The sequence below is a fragment of the Podarcis cretensis genome (assembly GCF_951804945.1).
Source record: "Podarcis cretensis genome assembly, chromosome: 16".
Classification (NCBI taxonomy): Eukaryota; Metazoa; Chordata; class Lepidosauria; order Squamata; family Lacertidae; genus Podarcis; species Podarcis cretensis.
In genome coordinates this window covers 3,729,963-3,742,970 of record NC_137186.1, presented here as the reverse complement: position 1 = coordinate 3,742,970, position 13,008 = coordinate 3,729,963, and the positions used below count along the sequence as shown (strand labels likewise).

The window sequence follows — 13,008 nt, the reverse complement described above, 5'->3', positions numbered from 1 at the left end:
CTCATACATCACGGTTACATCATGAAAGGGGAGGTCTGGTGGCCGGAATCTGAGCATCCTTGACCCTGCCCCATGGTTCTCTTTGCCCTCCACCAAACACCCGTCAAGTGTAACAAAAGAGATATTTACATTTCCCTGTTTCCCAGCCAAGTTAATCCCACCCTTTTGTCTTCATCTGGGTTTGTTATTTCTGGAATAGCTACCTGTCTGGCACTCAGGTCTCAGGATGCCAGGGATTATCACTCAGGCAGAGGGGCTGCTGAGGAGCTGAGCTCACGTGTCTATATGAATTTCTGAAGTTTTCCCAGTGAGCCGGTACATAGATAAATTTATCAGTGAATTCTTACATTTGGAATCATGCAGCAGAGGCCCTTTGAATAGATAGGAAGAAACTGTGATGAAGTGTTTTGTGGGGACAAGTCACAAAAGTGATTGTGCTGGTTTTGGTAGTGGGCTGCGTGTGCATGATATCTGCTGGAGGGGCAAACACCCCCCCCCCAACCTATACATAAATTCCTGCAACAGCACCTCTTCCCCTTTTGTTGGAACAAGAGCCTCACCTGTATTGTCTTTTCCCTGAGGACACGGTCCTACTCAAAACAAACAAGAAACAGAACACATGGGGCCATTGTTCTCCTTCCTGAGGTCCCAGGTTCAGGCTCCTGGAAAAAAGGCGCTGGGCGTGTCTCCTGTTCCCTGTTTAAAATCAGCCCTCGATTCGGAACCATGAGGACCAGAGTCTTGCCCTTATCTTTAGGGAGAGAGGTGCTGTGTCTCCAGGGGCAGCGCACCTGTTTTGCATGTAGAAGGTCCCAGGTGTCGCCAGGTAGCCCCAGGAATGTCCCCTGCTTCTGCCAGCCAGTGTCGGGCAATCCTGAGCTACATGGGCCAAGGGGCTGGTTCAGTACAAGGCAGCTTCCTCTGTTCCCATTTAGTACAGCCATCTCCTTAAAACCACAAGGACTAGAAACTTAACACATACCCGTATTTTTCGCTCCATAAGGCGCACCGGACCATAAGGCACACCTAGTTTTTAGAAGGGAAAATCAAGAGAAAAAAAATTATCCTCCCCGCCCCAAAGAGCAAAGATGCCAAGACAGCTTCTGTCTTGGCTTCTGCCATAGCCGCACGCAGCCTCTCCCGGCCGGAGGGGTTGTGTGCAGCTATGGCAATACTCCCGCCTCCCGCAAAAGCCCACAGGAGCTGCGCACCCTTTAAGGAGCGCACGGCTCATGCGGGCTTTTCTACGAGGAGGAGAAGGGACTGACTGGCCGCCTCCCCCCTGCATTCGCTCCATAAGACGCACACACATTTCCCCTTACTTTTTAGGAGGGGGAAAGTGCGTCTTATGGAGCAAAAAATACCGGTATATCTAAAATGCGGCATGTAGGTCGGTGGTAGAGCAAATATCCCCAGGTAGGCCTGGGAGCGTTCCCTGCCTGAAACCCTGGAGAGCTTCTGCCAGTCAGTGTAGACAATACTGGGGTTAGGGGCCTGGGGTCTCTGCTCCTTCCTCCCCTCCCCACTGCTCCCCAGTCGGTGGGTTTGTGGCCACCATATTTGTCACGCCTTCCCATCCAAGCTGTGGAAGCAGAGGCTTCTGGGTAATGCCGGAACATCTGGAAAAAAAACCTGTAGATGGTTGCATTCTGGGCCTATTTATTTTCTTTCTTTCACCGCCCCCCCCCAAACGCAGCTTCGTCAGAGGTTGGAGCTGTTGCAAAACGGCCACAGGAACGGCGCCCCCCATGACCTGGAGGTCCAGCTGGAGGAGGCGGAAGAAGAGTGTCACCGGCTGCGGGTGGCCTTTGAGAAGAAAAGCCAGGAACTCCAGGGCAGCGTACAAGAGTAAGTGCAAATCTGTGGGGGGGGGGTTGGGGGGAACCCTCCCCCCCGAGTTAAGTGCAAGCCCACCCTTTCCTCCAGATCTCAAGACCCCCAGGTTGCACTTGAATCCTGCCCTCCTTCAGGTGGGGGCTCTTGTCACCTGAAGGTCTCCACGCGACTTACAGCAAAAAAGGACATACCATACCTTTGGGGGGAAAGAGGGAAGCAGGGCTGCTATACAGAGGTAAAAATTTGCATGTGTTGCCCCTCCCACTTTTGCCTCTGGCCCCGCCCACCACACCAGGTGGCACCCATTTGGAAAGGGTAGAAATGCATCCCATAGCACCTGGGTGAAAGAGGGGTGGATTTGAGCTCCAGCCGCAGCGTCCAGATCTGCCGTTTCTGGATCCAGAGGGCTGGGGGAGGGGGAGCAGAGTTGGCTGCGGCCAAATCGCAGCTCTTGCCACTGTCGCCGCCATGCAGCCTCGCTGTTCTGGGCCCGGGGGTAACCCGAGCAATGCGGTCCAGGTCCCGTCCTGAATCCAAGGGTTCCGCGAGGAGTCAGTCCGACAGGACACGAGGCAGGAAACCAGGCAAGGACAGGTACAGGATCACAGGCAGGTTCTGGCAAACAGCAACGTTGCTCCCGCAACCTGAAACAGGATCCAGCAGCCTTTTATCTCTGTTGGGGTAGCGGCCGGTCCTGATCCCCTGGCGACTCACCTCCCTGTCTCGCCCGAAGGCGAGCACTCCTCCTGCAACTACTCAGGTCTCTCCTTCTCTCAGACCTGAGTCTCTGCAGCTCGGGCGACTTCGGTGGCTTACTAGACCCAGAGGCCGCTTCAGCCTCTCCTGACCCAACTGGCATTGGAGCAGCTGTAAGTGATGGCCCGGCTGGAGGCAATGAGGTCATCCCTGCATCTGGAGCCAGGGCAGGCTCAGGCCCCGGACTCGGCCCAGCTGGTGCTTGTTGCAGGGGAACCTGTGCAGACTGGGGCTCTTCAGAATCAGGCCCCAGACTTGGTTCAGATGCTGCCTGAGGCAGAGGATCCTGTGCGGACTGAGACCCCTCTGGCTCCGAGTCTGAGTCCCAGGCCATCACACTCGCCTATGTCACTTGCAGTCTCGGTGACACTTGTATTGCAGGCTCATGGGGTGAATAAACTTTGTAGGCAAGGACACAGCAGAAGGACTTTGGTTTAATCCTCTACTCCAGTGGTCCCCAACCCTACAAAAAGCATTATTCAGACTAGCGGCTTGCCAATCCCACTAAGGAAGATGAACAATAACAACAACAACACAATCAAGTTCAAAACTAGCAATGAGTTGCGATCCAATGGAAACTTGTTTGGCGAAATTGATTTGACAAAATTGAACTTGATCAAGTCATGCCGGCTTTTCAAAGTCTGATAGTTACCCTCGTACCTACGGGACTGCCTCTCCTGGTATGTCCCACGGAGGACCTTACGGTCTTCAAACAAAAACATCCTGGAGGTCCCGGGCCACAGGGAGGTTAGGCTGGCCTCAACCAGAGCCAGGGCCTTTTCGGCAAGGGCCCCGATCTGGTGGAACGCTCTTATCACAAGAGACTACGGCCGTGCGGGACTTGACATCTTTCCGCAGGGCCTGCAAGACCCTGGAGCTGGGCCTGCAAGACCAGGCCTTTGGCCCAAGGCGCAGCCTGACCCCCTGCTTTGGTAATCCCCATAGAACTCTAGCCCAATGGTTGCCATTAATTTGATTTTGAATTGATTTTAGAATGCTGTGTTACTTTTATTGTTGTAAGCCGCTCTGAGCCCAGCTTCAGCTGGGGAGGGCGGGATATAAATAAAATATTATTATTATTATTATTATTATTATTATTATTATTATTATTACTGACGCCTCTAGCCCTACCCGGCACAGTTAAGATGAACTCCCACCCCCTTCTCTTTCCTCCTTCCTGATTCTTAAGGCTGAAGGACATGAAAACCATCAAGGAAGAGACAGAAGCCAAGTTGGCCGACTTGGAAGACCAGCTGATGGAGATGCAGGAGGAGCTGGACCGGTTCCGGGAGCCGATGGGAGACTCTCCAGACAGGGATGCTTTGCTGAAAGTAAGTGGCTCCATGGAGTCTCTGCGTAGCTCCGCAACGTGCTCCTGTAATAGAATCAGAGTTGTAGGGGTGTAAGGGACCTTGGGGATCACAGCTCAATAATTCCTGACAGGTGCCCCTCCTCCCAATTTTGGATTTAAAACTTCCAGCATAGGAGAGTTCACTGCATTCCAAGAGAGTCCATTCCACGATTGAACAGGTCTTCCTGCATGACGACAGCCTTACATTTCTATGTCTATAGGAAGATAAGCAAAACCACTTTTGTGGTTAAGAGTGTTGGACAAGGGCCGGGTGTGGGGGATCTTTGGCCCTCCAGATGTTGCAGCGGCTGATGGGAGTTGTAGTTGGTCAGCATCTGGGGGGCAAAAGGTTGCCCCAGGCCTGGGAGACCAGAGTTCAAATCCCTGCTCAGCCATGAAGCTCGCTTAGGCGTATTCTTGCACCAATGATTGTATTTTGCCCTAACCCATTTCACAGGGTTGTTTGTGAGGATGAAATGGGATGTGGTCTGGGAAGATTCCTGAGGGCCAGACAGATAATCTGTGCCTGAAGTTGCTCACCCCTGTTCTAAGAAAAACTCCAAGTAGGCGCAGGCTTTGTTTTGCAAATTATTTATTTGCTTATTTAGAGCATTTGTACCCTTGCTCTTCATGGGACGCGGGTGGCGCTGTGGGTTAAACCACAGAGCCTAGGACTTGCTGAAGGTCAGCAGTTCGAATCCCCACGACGGGGTGAGCTCCCGTTGCTCGGTCCCTGCTCCTGCCAACCTAGCAGTTCGAAAGCACATCAGAGTGCAAGTAGATAAATAGGTACCTCTCTGGCGGGAAGGTAAAGGGTGTTTCCGTGCGCTGCTCTGGTTTGCCAGAAGCGGCTTAGTCCTGCTGGCCAAATGACCCGGAAGCTGTACGCCGGCTCCCTTGGCCAATAAAGCGAGATGAGTGCCACAACCCCAGAGTCGGCCACGACTGGACCTAATGGTCAGGGGTCCCTTTTCCTTTTTACCCTTGCTCTTCGTCCAAAATGGCTAGCAGAGTGGCTTATGTTTGACAGTCCCTTATAATCAAACTTATAATCTTAACAACAACAACAACAACCACTCAACAACCACAACACGCAAGGAAAAAGGGACACGGAGGGAAGAGGAAAAAGTCAAGCTCTAAAAGCTGGCCCAATTCAGTGCCAGAAGGTGCCTGATGGAGCCGGCCTGCCAAGGCTGAGCCGATGGCGTGAGAGCCAGTTCTGCCCTCTTTCCCCAGGAGCTGCTGGAGACCAGAGAGGAGCTGGAGGAGGTTCTGAGGGCCCGGCAGAAGCTGGAGGACCACCTTCGCCAGCGGGAGAGGGAGCTGACAGCCCTGAAGGGGGCCCTGAAGGAGGAGGTGGCCAGTCACGACCGGGAGCTGGACCGGGTGCGGCAGGAGTACCAGCACGACATGGAGCAGCTCCGGCGTAACATGGAGGACGTGTCGCAGGTGAGCCCATTGGGCTTGACCATCTCCAGTTGCAGATGGGAGGCCCACGTAGATGGCTTTCTTTCTGTGAATGAGAACGAAGCCCCTCGCACTTGGAAATCTAGCACATCAGGGATAAGAGGCCTGTCCTCTCCCTGACAGGCTAGTTTTCTGTGTGCAGGGATACCAGGCAGGTCATGGGCCCTCACCCACAGTCTCGGTGGCAAGACTTAGACCCTCATGTCGGCTTTTACGTGAACTCTCCACATCGTTCTGCCCAAACACTGAGATCCAGCACCGAGGGCCTTCTGGCGGTTCCCTCATTGCGAGAAGTGAGGGAGGTTACAGGGAACCAGGCAAAGGGCCTTCTCAGTAGTGGCACCCGCCCTGTGGAACACCCTCCCTTCAGATGTGAAGGAAATAAGCAACTATCTTCTCTTTAAAAGACATCTGAAGGCAGCCCTGTTTAGGGAAGATTTAAATATTTGATGCTGTACTGTTTTTAACCCTTGATTGGGAGCTGCCCAGAGTGGCTGGGGAAACTCAGCCAGATGGGCGGAGTATAAATAAATTATTATTATTATTATTTATTCCATCTGCAACCCTGCAGAGCTGCTACCAGTCAGAGCCATTTGGTCAGAGTTGGAGATAAGGCATTGTGTTAGAAACACATGCCACAGCGGGTCCATCTGTTCTGGCCCACGGACCATTGTGCTGATCCAGGTCACCACTTACCGTATTTTTCGCTCTATAGGACACACCTTTTCCCTCCTAAAAAGCAAGGGAAAATGTGTGTGCGTCCTATGGAGCGAATGCAGGGGGGAGGCAGGCGGGGAAAGCCCCCAAGAGCTGCACACAAGCTCCGTGCGGCTCTTGGGGGCTTTTCCCCGAGGAAGGACAAGGGACTGGCTGGCCTCATCAGTCCCTTCTCCCACCTGGTAGGAAAGCCCTCAGGAGCCGCGCACCCTTTAAAGAGCTCTATAGCTCTTTTTCGCTCTATAGGACGCACTTCCCCCCCTCCAAAAATTAAGGGGAAATGTGTCTGTGTCTTATGGAGCGAATGCAGGCTCCCTGGCTTCAGCGATAGCAACGCGAACCCTACGAAGCCTGTGCTCCGGAGGCTTTGCGTTGCTTTCGCTGAAGCCAGGAGAGTCTGGTCTTTGAGGCTGGTCTTTGAGCAGCGCTTTCCCCCACCGCCAGCCCCACAAGCTGGGTCGAAAAGCCCGCAGGAGCTGCACACTCCTTAAAGGGTTCGCGGCTCCTGTGGGCTTTTGCGGGAGATGGGGGAATTCCCCCACCTCCCGCAGAAGCAGGGAGAAGGTCTGGGAGAAGTGCACAGGCTGCGTGCAGCCTGTCCGCTGCTCCCAGAGCTTGGGGGGGGGGGAAATCATATTTTTTCCCTTGATTTCCCCCTCTGAAAACTAGGTGCGCCCTATGGAGCGAAAAATACGGTAACTTGACATCTTGTCCGGGGACCGGTCCTACCATTAGGCAGAGGGAGACGGCAAAACATCCTTTACGTCCAAGAATCATCGCCCTGACCCTGTTCACCACTTACAGACATAAGATTTCATCTGGGGGCCGGCCCTGCCATTAGGCAGAATGAGACAGCAAGCATTCTAGGTGCCCCAGAATCATCTTCCCGACACCAGTCGTCACTGACAAACAGGGCCAGCCCTACCATTAGGCCAGAATAGCAGCAGGCGTCATGCTTCCTGATCACCCGGGCCGCTGCCTCATCTGTTTGAATCCAGAGCTGCGCATAGCGCACACATGCGCTGCCCAAGCTATCCTGCCGACTTTGGGCTTGCTAGACGACGCTGCCTTTTGCTGCAAGATTCAAGCGCCAGCCTGCTTTTGCACGTGGGGGAAATCGTAGCTTTGCTTCTCCTCGTCTCTTGCCAGGATCAGGCCAGCCTGGAGTCGGAGAGGCAGAAGATCAACACCGTGGTGAGAAATCTGCAGAGGGAGTTGCAGGAGAGCAGCGAGGAGGCTGTCCATTGGAAGGAAATGTTCCAGAAGAACAAGGACGAGCTGCGAAGCACCAAGCAGGAGTGAGTCGTCCCGTCCTCCCCGTTTCCTCCCCAAATCTTTAAAAATTGAGCCAATTGATTTTTATGCTCAAGGCAGCATGTGGGTCGCTGGTGTGTCCTGCGTTTTTCTCAGTGCCTCAGCCCTTTATTTTTTTCAAAAAAAATTAATTACATTTCCCCAAATTTATAACAAATATATCCACAAACATAAGAAAGAAAACATCAAACAAACAAACACACATATATCCTGACTGTAAAAATTCCACTTTTGTTATCATTATTAAAGTGACTTCCTTTAATCCCCCCGGCTGAGTTTCCATATAAATCATTGTAGCAGTTTTCCAAAACTGAGTTCACATAAAATTTATTTAATCTATTAACATCTTTCTTTCTTTCATTTTAACTTTTAACCATAGTATTCTACAACATCACATATTTAAATCCTAGGCCAATCAGATACTTGCAAGTAATTCTGTTTAAATTATCTTAACATATTTAACTAAATAATCTTTAAATTTCTTCCGTTCCTCTTGGTACTCCTCCTCCTTCTGGTCGCGGACTCTTCTGGTCAGGTCGGCTAGCTCCGAAAAATCCATCATCTTCATCTGCCATTCCTCCACTGTTGGTACTTCTTGTGATTTCCAGTTTTTGGCCAGCAAGATTCTAGCTGCAGCTGTGGCATACAAAAACAATCTAACATCTTTCTTGGGCAATTCCAGACCTATTATTCCAAGTAGAAAGGCCTCTGGTTTCTTAGTAAATGTATATTTCCACAATTTTTTCAATTCATTATAAATCTTTTCCCAGAAGTCTTTCTCCTTGGGACAAATGCCCCACATATAGTGCCTCAGCCTTTTAGGCTTCTGTAGCGAGGGGCAGCCTAGACAGCACTTTCCACATTTTTTGGGGGGTCCCATTGCCCCCTTGGTTTCATAAACTCATCCGCAATGCCCCTGCCCTATCACATAAAAAAGGATTCTTCTGAATGGGGCTTTCCGTGACCCACTAAGGAAGACAGTAACACAGTAACATTCAAAAGAGTTTTTAAAAAAGTATTTTGATACGGCAGTAAATTTATGTAAAAAGAATTAAGGAATAAATGGGAAGTCGGGTATGAAAGATAATGGGATTTTTTTACTTTTATTGTAACATGAAATTGTAACCACAAATTTTTGTCATAATTTTTATCTTAATAACAGATTGTGTAAATTTCATTTTATTTCCTTTTCCCTCCCCTCTTAAGTTGTATGCCCTTTTCAGTATTGTTCCCTTTTTTTTGTATGTAATAAGCATGGAAATTAAATTAAATTAAATTAATTTTTTTTAAAAAAGATTCAAAAGAATTAATGGGATACAAAATCCAATTAAAACGATTTAGCTTAATTCAACCAAACAGGTGAACTTGATCCAGAGGCCCCTGTTTTTCAAAGTCACCCCCCTGCTTCCTCCGCCTAGGTCAGTGGTTCTCAAACTTTTTCCTCTGGACCACACTTCCAGAACAAAAATTTGCTGGTGCCAAACTGATGTGGTTGTGGTTGTTTTAAATCGCTAAGAAACACGTTGGAAAACAAAAGCTAAAACTCCTCGCAGTGCTTGATTTCTGACATAGAATACAGTGACTTGTATACCTGAAGGAGCGTCTCCACCCCCATCGTTCAGCCCGGACACTGAGGTCCAGCACCGAGGGCCTTCTGGCAGTTCCCTCCCTGCGAGAAGCAAAGCTACAGGGAACCAGGCAGAGGGCCTTCTCGGTGGTGGCGCCCGCCCTGTGGAACGCCCTTCCAGCAGATGTCAAAGCGATAAACAACTACCTGACATTCAGAAGACATCTGAAGGCAGCCCTGTTCAGGGAAGTTTTTAATGTGTGATATTTTACTGTATTTTTGGTTTCTATGGAAGCCGCCCAGAGTGGCTGGGGAGGCCCAGCCAGATGGGCGGGGTATAAATAATAAATTATTATTATTATTATTATTATTATTATTATTAGTATGCTCATGGGGCATGCAGAAAGTATAAACAGCACAGCTACATAAAAGCACGAAATATAATTCCCGAAATATAAACGAGCCTCTGACTTATGTACCTGAAGTATGTATGCAAGCTCAATGAGAGGTATGAGCTTGCTTTGGCCGGGCAATCTCATTTCCATGAGGTCTAATTTGAGACAGAGAAACTCTCATCTCCTCGTCAACACACAGAAGCCTTTGTCTTTTCTGACCTTTGGTATTTGTCAGAGTTGAAAACCCCAGTTCGAAACAATATGTCTTGGAGAACTCTGGGAGGATAGCCAATGCTTTTGAATATCTATCCATATTCTGCAAATTAAAAAAACACCCAAATATTTTGATGCTACACTACACTGAAAGGTTTAAATGTTTCCTTGGTTTTTTTCCAATTTCTTTTATTGATTTTTTTAAAAAAATTAAACAAACAAACATAAATCTCAGCTGTATTCTTAGTGACATTGTTAAGAGACTTCCTCGAATCCCCCTAGTTGAATTTCAGTGTATATCATTTTAACAGTTTTCCAAAACCAATTTTCTCATAAAATTAACTTAATCACTTAACATCTTTCTTTCTTTCTGTTTTAGCTTTAAACATATTAATTCCTAACATTACATACTTAAATCCTAAGCCTATCTGATAATTACAAGCTTTTCCAATTAAATTATCTTAACATATTTAACTAAATAATCTTTGAATTTCATCCATTCCTCCTGGTACTCCTCCTATTTCTGGTCGCGGACTCTTCCAGTCAGGTCGGTAAGATCCAAAAAGTCCATCATCTTCATCTGCCATTCTTCCACTGTTGGAACTTCTTGTGTTTTCCAATTCTTACCTAACAAAATTCTTGCTGCAGTTGTGGCATACTAAAATAATTTAACATCTTTCTTGGGCAGTTCCAAACCTGTTATTCCAAGAAGAAAGGCCTCTGGTTTCTTAATAAATGTATATGTCAACATTTTTTTTCAATTCATTATAAATCTTCTCCCAGAAGTCTTTCACCTTGGGGCACGTCCACCACATATGATAAAAGGTACCTTCTTTTTCTTTACATTTCCAACATAGATTATCACTATTGTGATAAATCTTTGCGAAATTTACAGGGGTAAAGTAGGTTTAAATGTTTCCTTGATTGCCCTTGACTCTTCCTGCCACACTTGCCGCCATCTCCTGCCATGCCAGTGTGGCACACAGCCCCCTCTGAGAACCGCTGTCCCTGCCCCCCATAGGAACATAGGAAGAGGAGGTTAAGGGGTGATATGATAGCCATGTTCAAATATATAAAAGGATGTCACATAGAGGAGGGAGAAAGGTTGTTTTCTGCTGCTCCAGAGAAGCAGACACGGAGCAATGGTTCCAAACTACAAGAAAGAAGATTCCACCTAAACATTAGGAAGAACTTCCTGACAGTAAGAGCTGTTCGGCAGTGGAATTTGCTGCCCAGGAGTGTGGTGGAGTCTCCTTCTTTGGAGGTCTTTAAGCAGAGGCTTGACAACCATATGTCAGGAGTGCTCTGATGGTGTTTCCTGCTTGGCAGGGGGTTGGACTCAATGGCCCTTGTGGTCTCTTCCAACTCTATGATTCTATGATCTGTCCTAGAAGCTTTTAGCCTTTCTCAACCTGTGGGTCCCCAGATGTTGTTGGACTACAACTCCCATCACCCCTAGCTAGCAAGGCCAGAGCTCAGGGATGATGGGAGTTGTAGTCCAACAACATCTGGGGACCCACAGGTGGAGAACTCCCATTTTAGATGTTTCACTTATCTTGCCTTTAGCGGAAGGGCGGGTGCGAATTTAGCAAATCACAATTAAATGCCTCCTTTTTCTGGCTCTCCTTCTTTTGACCATCTCCAGGCTGTTGCAGGTGAAGGTGGAACGTGAGGACTTCGAGGAGGAGCTGAAGGAGATGCGGGAGCGTTTTGCAGCCGTGCGGCAGGAAGCGGATCAGGCCCGGAACGGTGCTGGCGATTCCGGAGAGGCCAGTGCCCTCAGAAAGGTTCGCTCGTTTCACGGGGGTTCCTAGGGCAGACTCTGGCTTGCAGCAGTGTGGGTGGGCTTATGGGGAATGGTCAGAGGTTCTGTGGGCGAGGCCAGGGGCAGACAGGAGGCGGGGCTAATCACAGAAGCTTTTTGTTTCACTCTAGCGCTGTGGTCTAAACCACAGAGCCTAGGGCTTGCCGATCAGAAGGTCAGCGGTTCGAATCCCCGCGACGGGGTGAGCTCCCGTTGCTCGGTCCCTGCTCCTGCCAACCTAGCAGTTCAAAAGCAATTCAAAGTGCAAGTAGATAAATAGGTACCGCTCCGGCAGGAAGGTAAACAGCGTTTCCGTGCACTGCTCTGGTCATTCTGGCCACATGACCCGGAAGCTGTATGCCGGCTAACTCGGCCAATAAAGTGAGGTGAGCGCCGCAACCCCAGAGTCGTCCGCAACTGGACCCAACGGTCAGGGGTCCCTTTACCTTTACCTATTACAGTGGTACCTCTGGTTACGTACTTAATTCATTCCGGAGGTCCGTTCTTAACCTGAAGCACCACTTTAGCTAATGGGGCCTCCTGCTGCCGCCGCACGATTTCTGTTCTCATCCTGAAGCAAAGTTCTTAACCCGAGGTACTATTTCTGGGTTAGTGGAGTCTGTAACCTGAAACGTATGTAACCCGAGGTACCACTGAATTTATTAATTTAATGGTCATACCGATCTCTTGTAGCTCAAGAACTCTTTTCTTCCACGATGGATGCTTGCTGTGTCTCCACCAGGCTCTGTGGATTTGTGTGTGTGTGTGTTCATGGCTTTCTAATTCTCTCCTTTTCCCCCATCCTGGCAGGAGCTGCGTGAGGTCCGGGATCAGCTGAGAGACTTGACGTTGTCCAAGCAAGCCCAAGACGACCTCCTCCGCCAGCGGGAGAGGGAGCTGCTAGATCTGGAGGACGAAGTGGGCAGCCACGACCAGGAAATGGCTGAGCTGAAGCAGCAGTTCCAGCAGAACGTCCAGCAGCTACAGAAGGATTATGAAGAGGCCTTCAAGGCAAGGATCCCTGGTTTTTTTTTTGCTGGGTGTGTGTGTGTGTGTGTCTTTGCAATCAGCTCCCTGCCCAGAGTTCCCACGGTGATGTCAGGTTGATTGACACACAGGTGACCCCAACCCTCTGTTGAAGTTTGGCCCTTGGGCATGGGGTGGCGCATCCATCCTGCCCATCTGGGCTCAGTTCCCCCCACCCGTCACATAAGAACATCCCTAAGGATGCCAGACTATCTTCTGCCAGGGCCTTCTCAGTGATGGCTCCGACCTGGTGGAATGCTCTGTCCCAGGAGACCAGGGCCCTGCAGGATTTAACTTCCTTCCGCAGGGCCTGTAAGACACAGCTATTCCGCCTGGCTGGTATCTATTTACAGTAGATAATTAAATGAGTAAATCAAATGAATTCGGATATGCAGAAGATACGAAAAAATAAATTTAAGGAAACGCAGAAAGAGGGGGAAGGAGGTCAAATTTTGAAACGTTGAACGGAGTGTAAAATTAATGAAATGTATAAATTCGAAAAGTACAGATAAAAAACTTAAATGCCTGACTCTTTTTTTAAAAAAATAAATAAATAAATTAA

The 13,008-nt window shown here is 49.1% G+C and overlaps 1 protein-coding gene across 2 annotated transcripts in view; it reads left to right on the top strand.

The window, feature by feature from the left end:
• The window catches only part of CGN (cingulin), a 56,688-nt gene that overhangs the window by 15,614 nt on the left and 28,066 nt on the right, over positions 1-13,008 (top strand). For both annotated transcript variants that reach the window (XM_079957898.1, XM_079957899.1), the window contains exons 6-11: positions 1,697-1,848; positions 3,782-3,923; positions 5,180-5,392; positions 7,277-7,425; positions 11,262-11,403; positions 12,231-12,431. In XM_079957898.1, the coding sequence (XP_079814024.1) occupies positions 1,697-1,848; positions 3,782-3,923; positions 5,180-5,392; positions 7,277-7,425; positions 11,262-11,403; positions 12,231-12,431 (999 nt within the window). The remainder of the gene's footprint in view (positions 1-1,696; positions 1,849-3,781; positions 3,924-5,179; positions 5,393-7,276; positions 7,426-11,261; positions 11,404-12,230; positions 12,432-13,008) is intronic.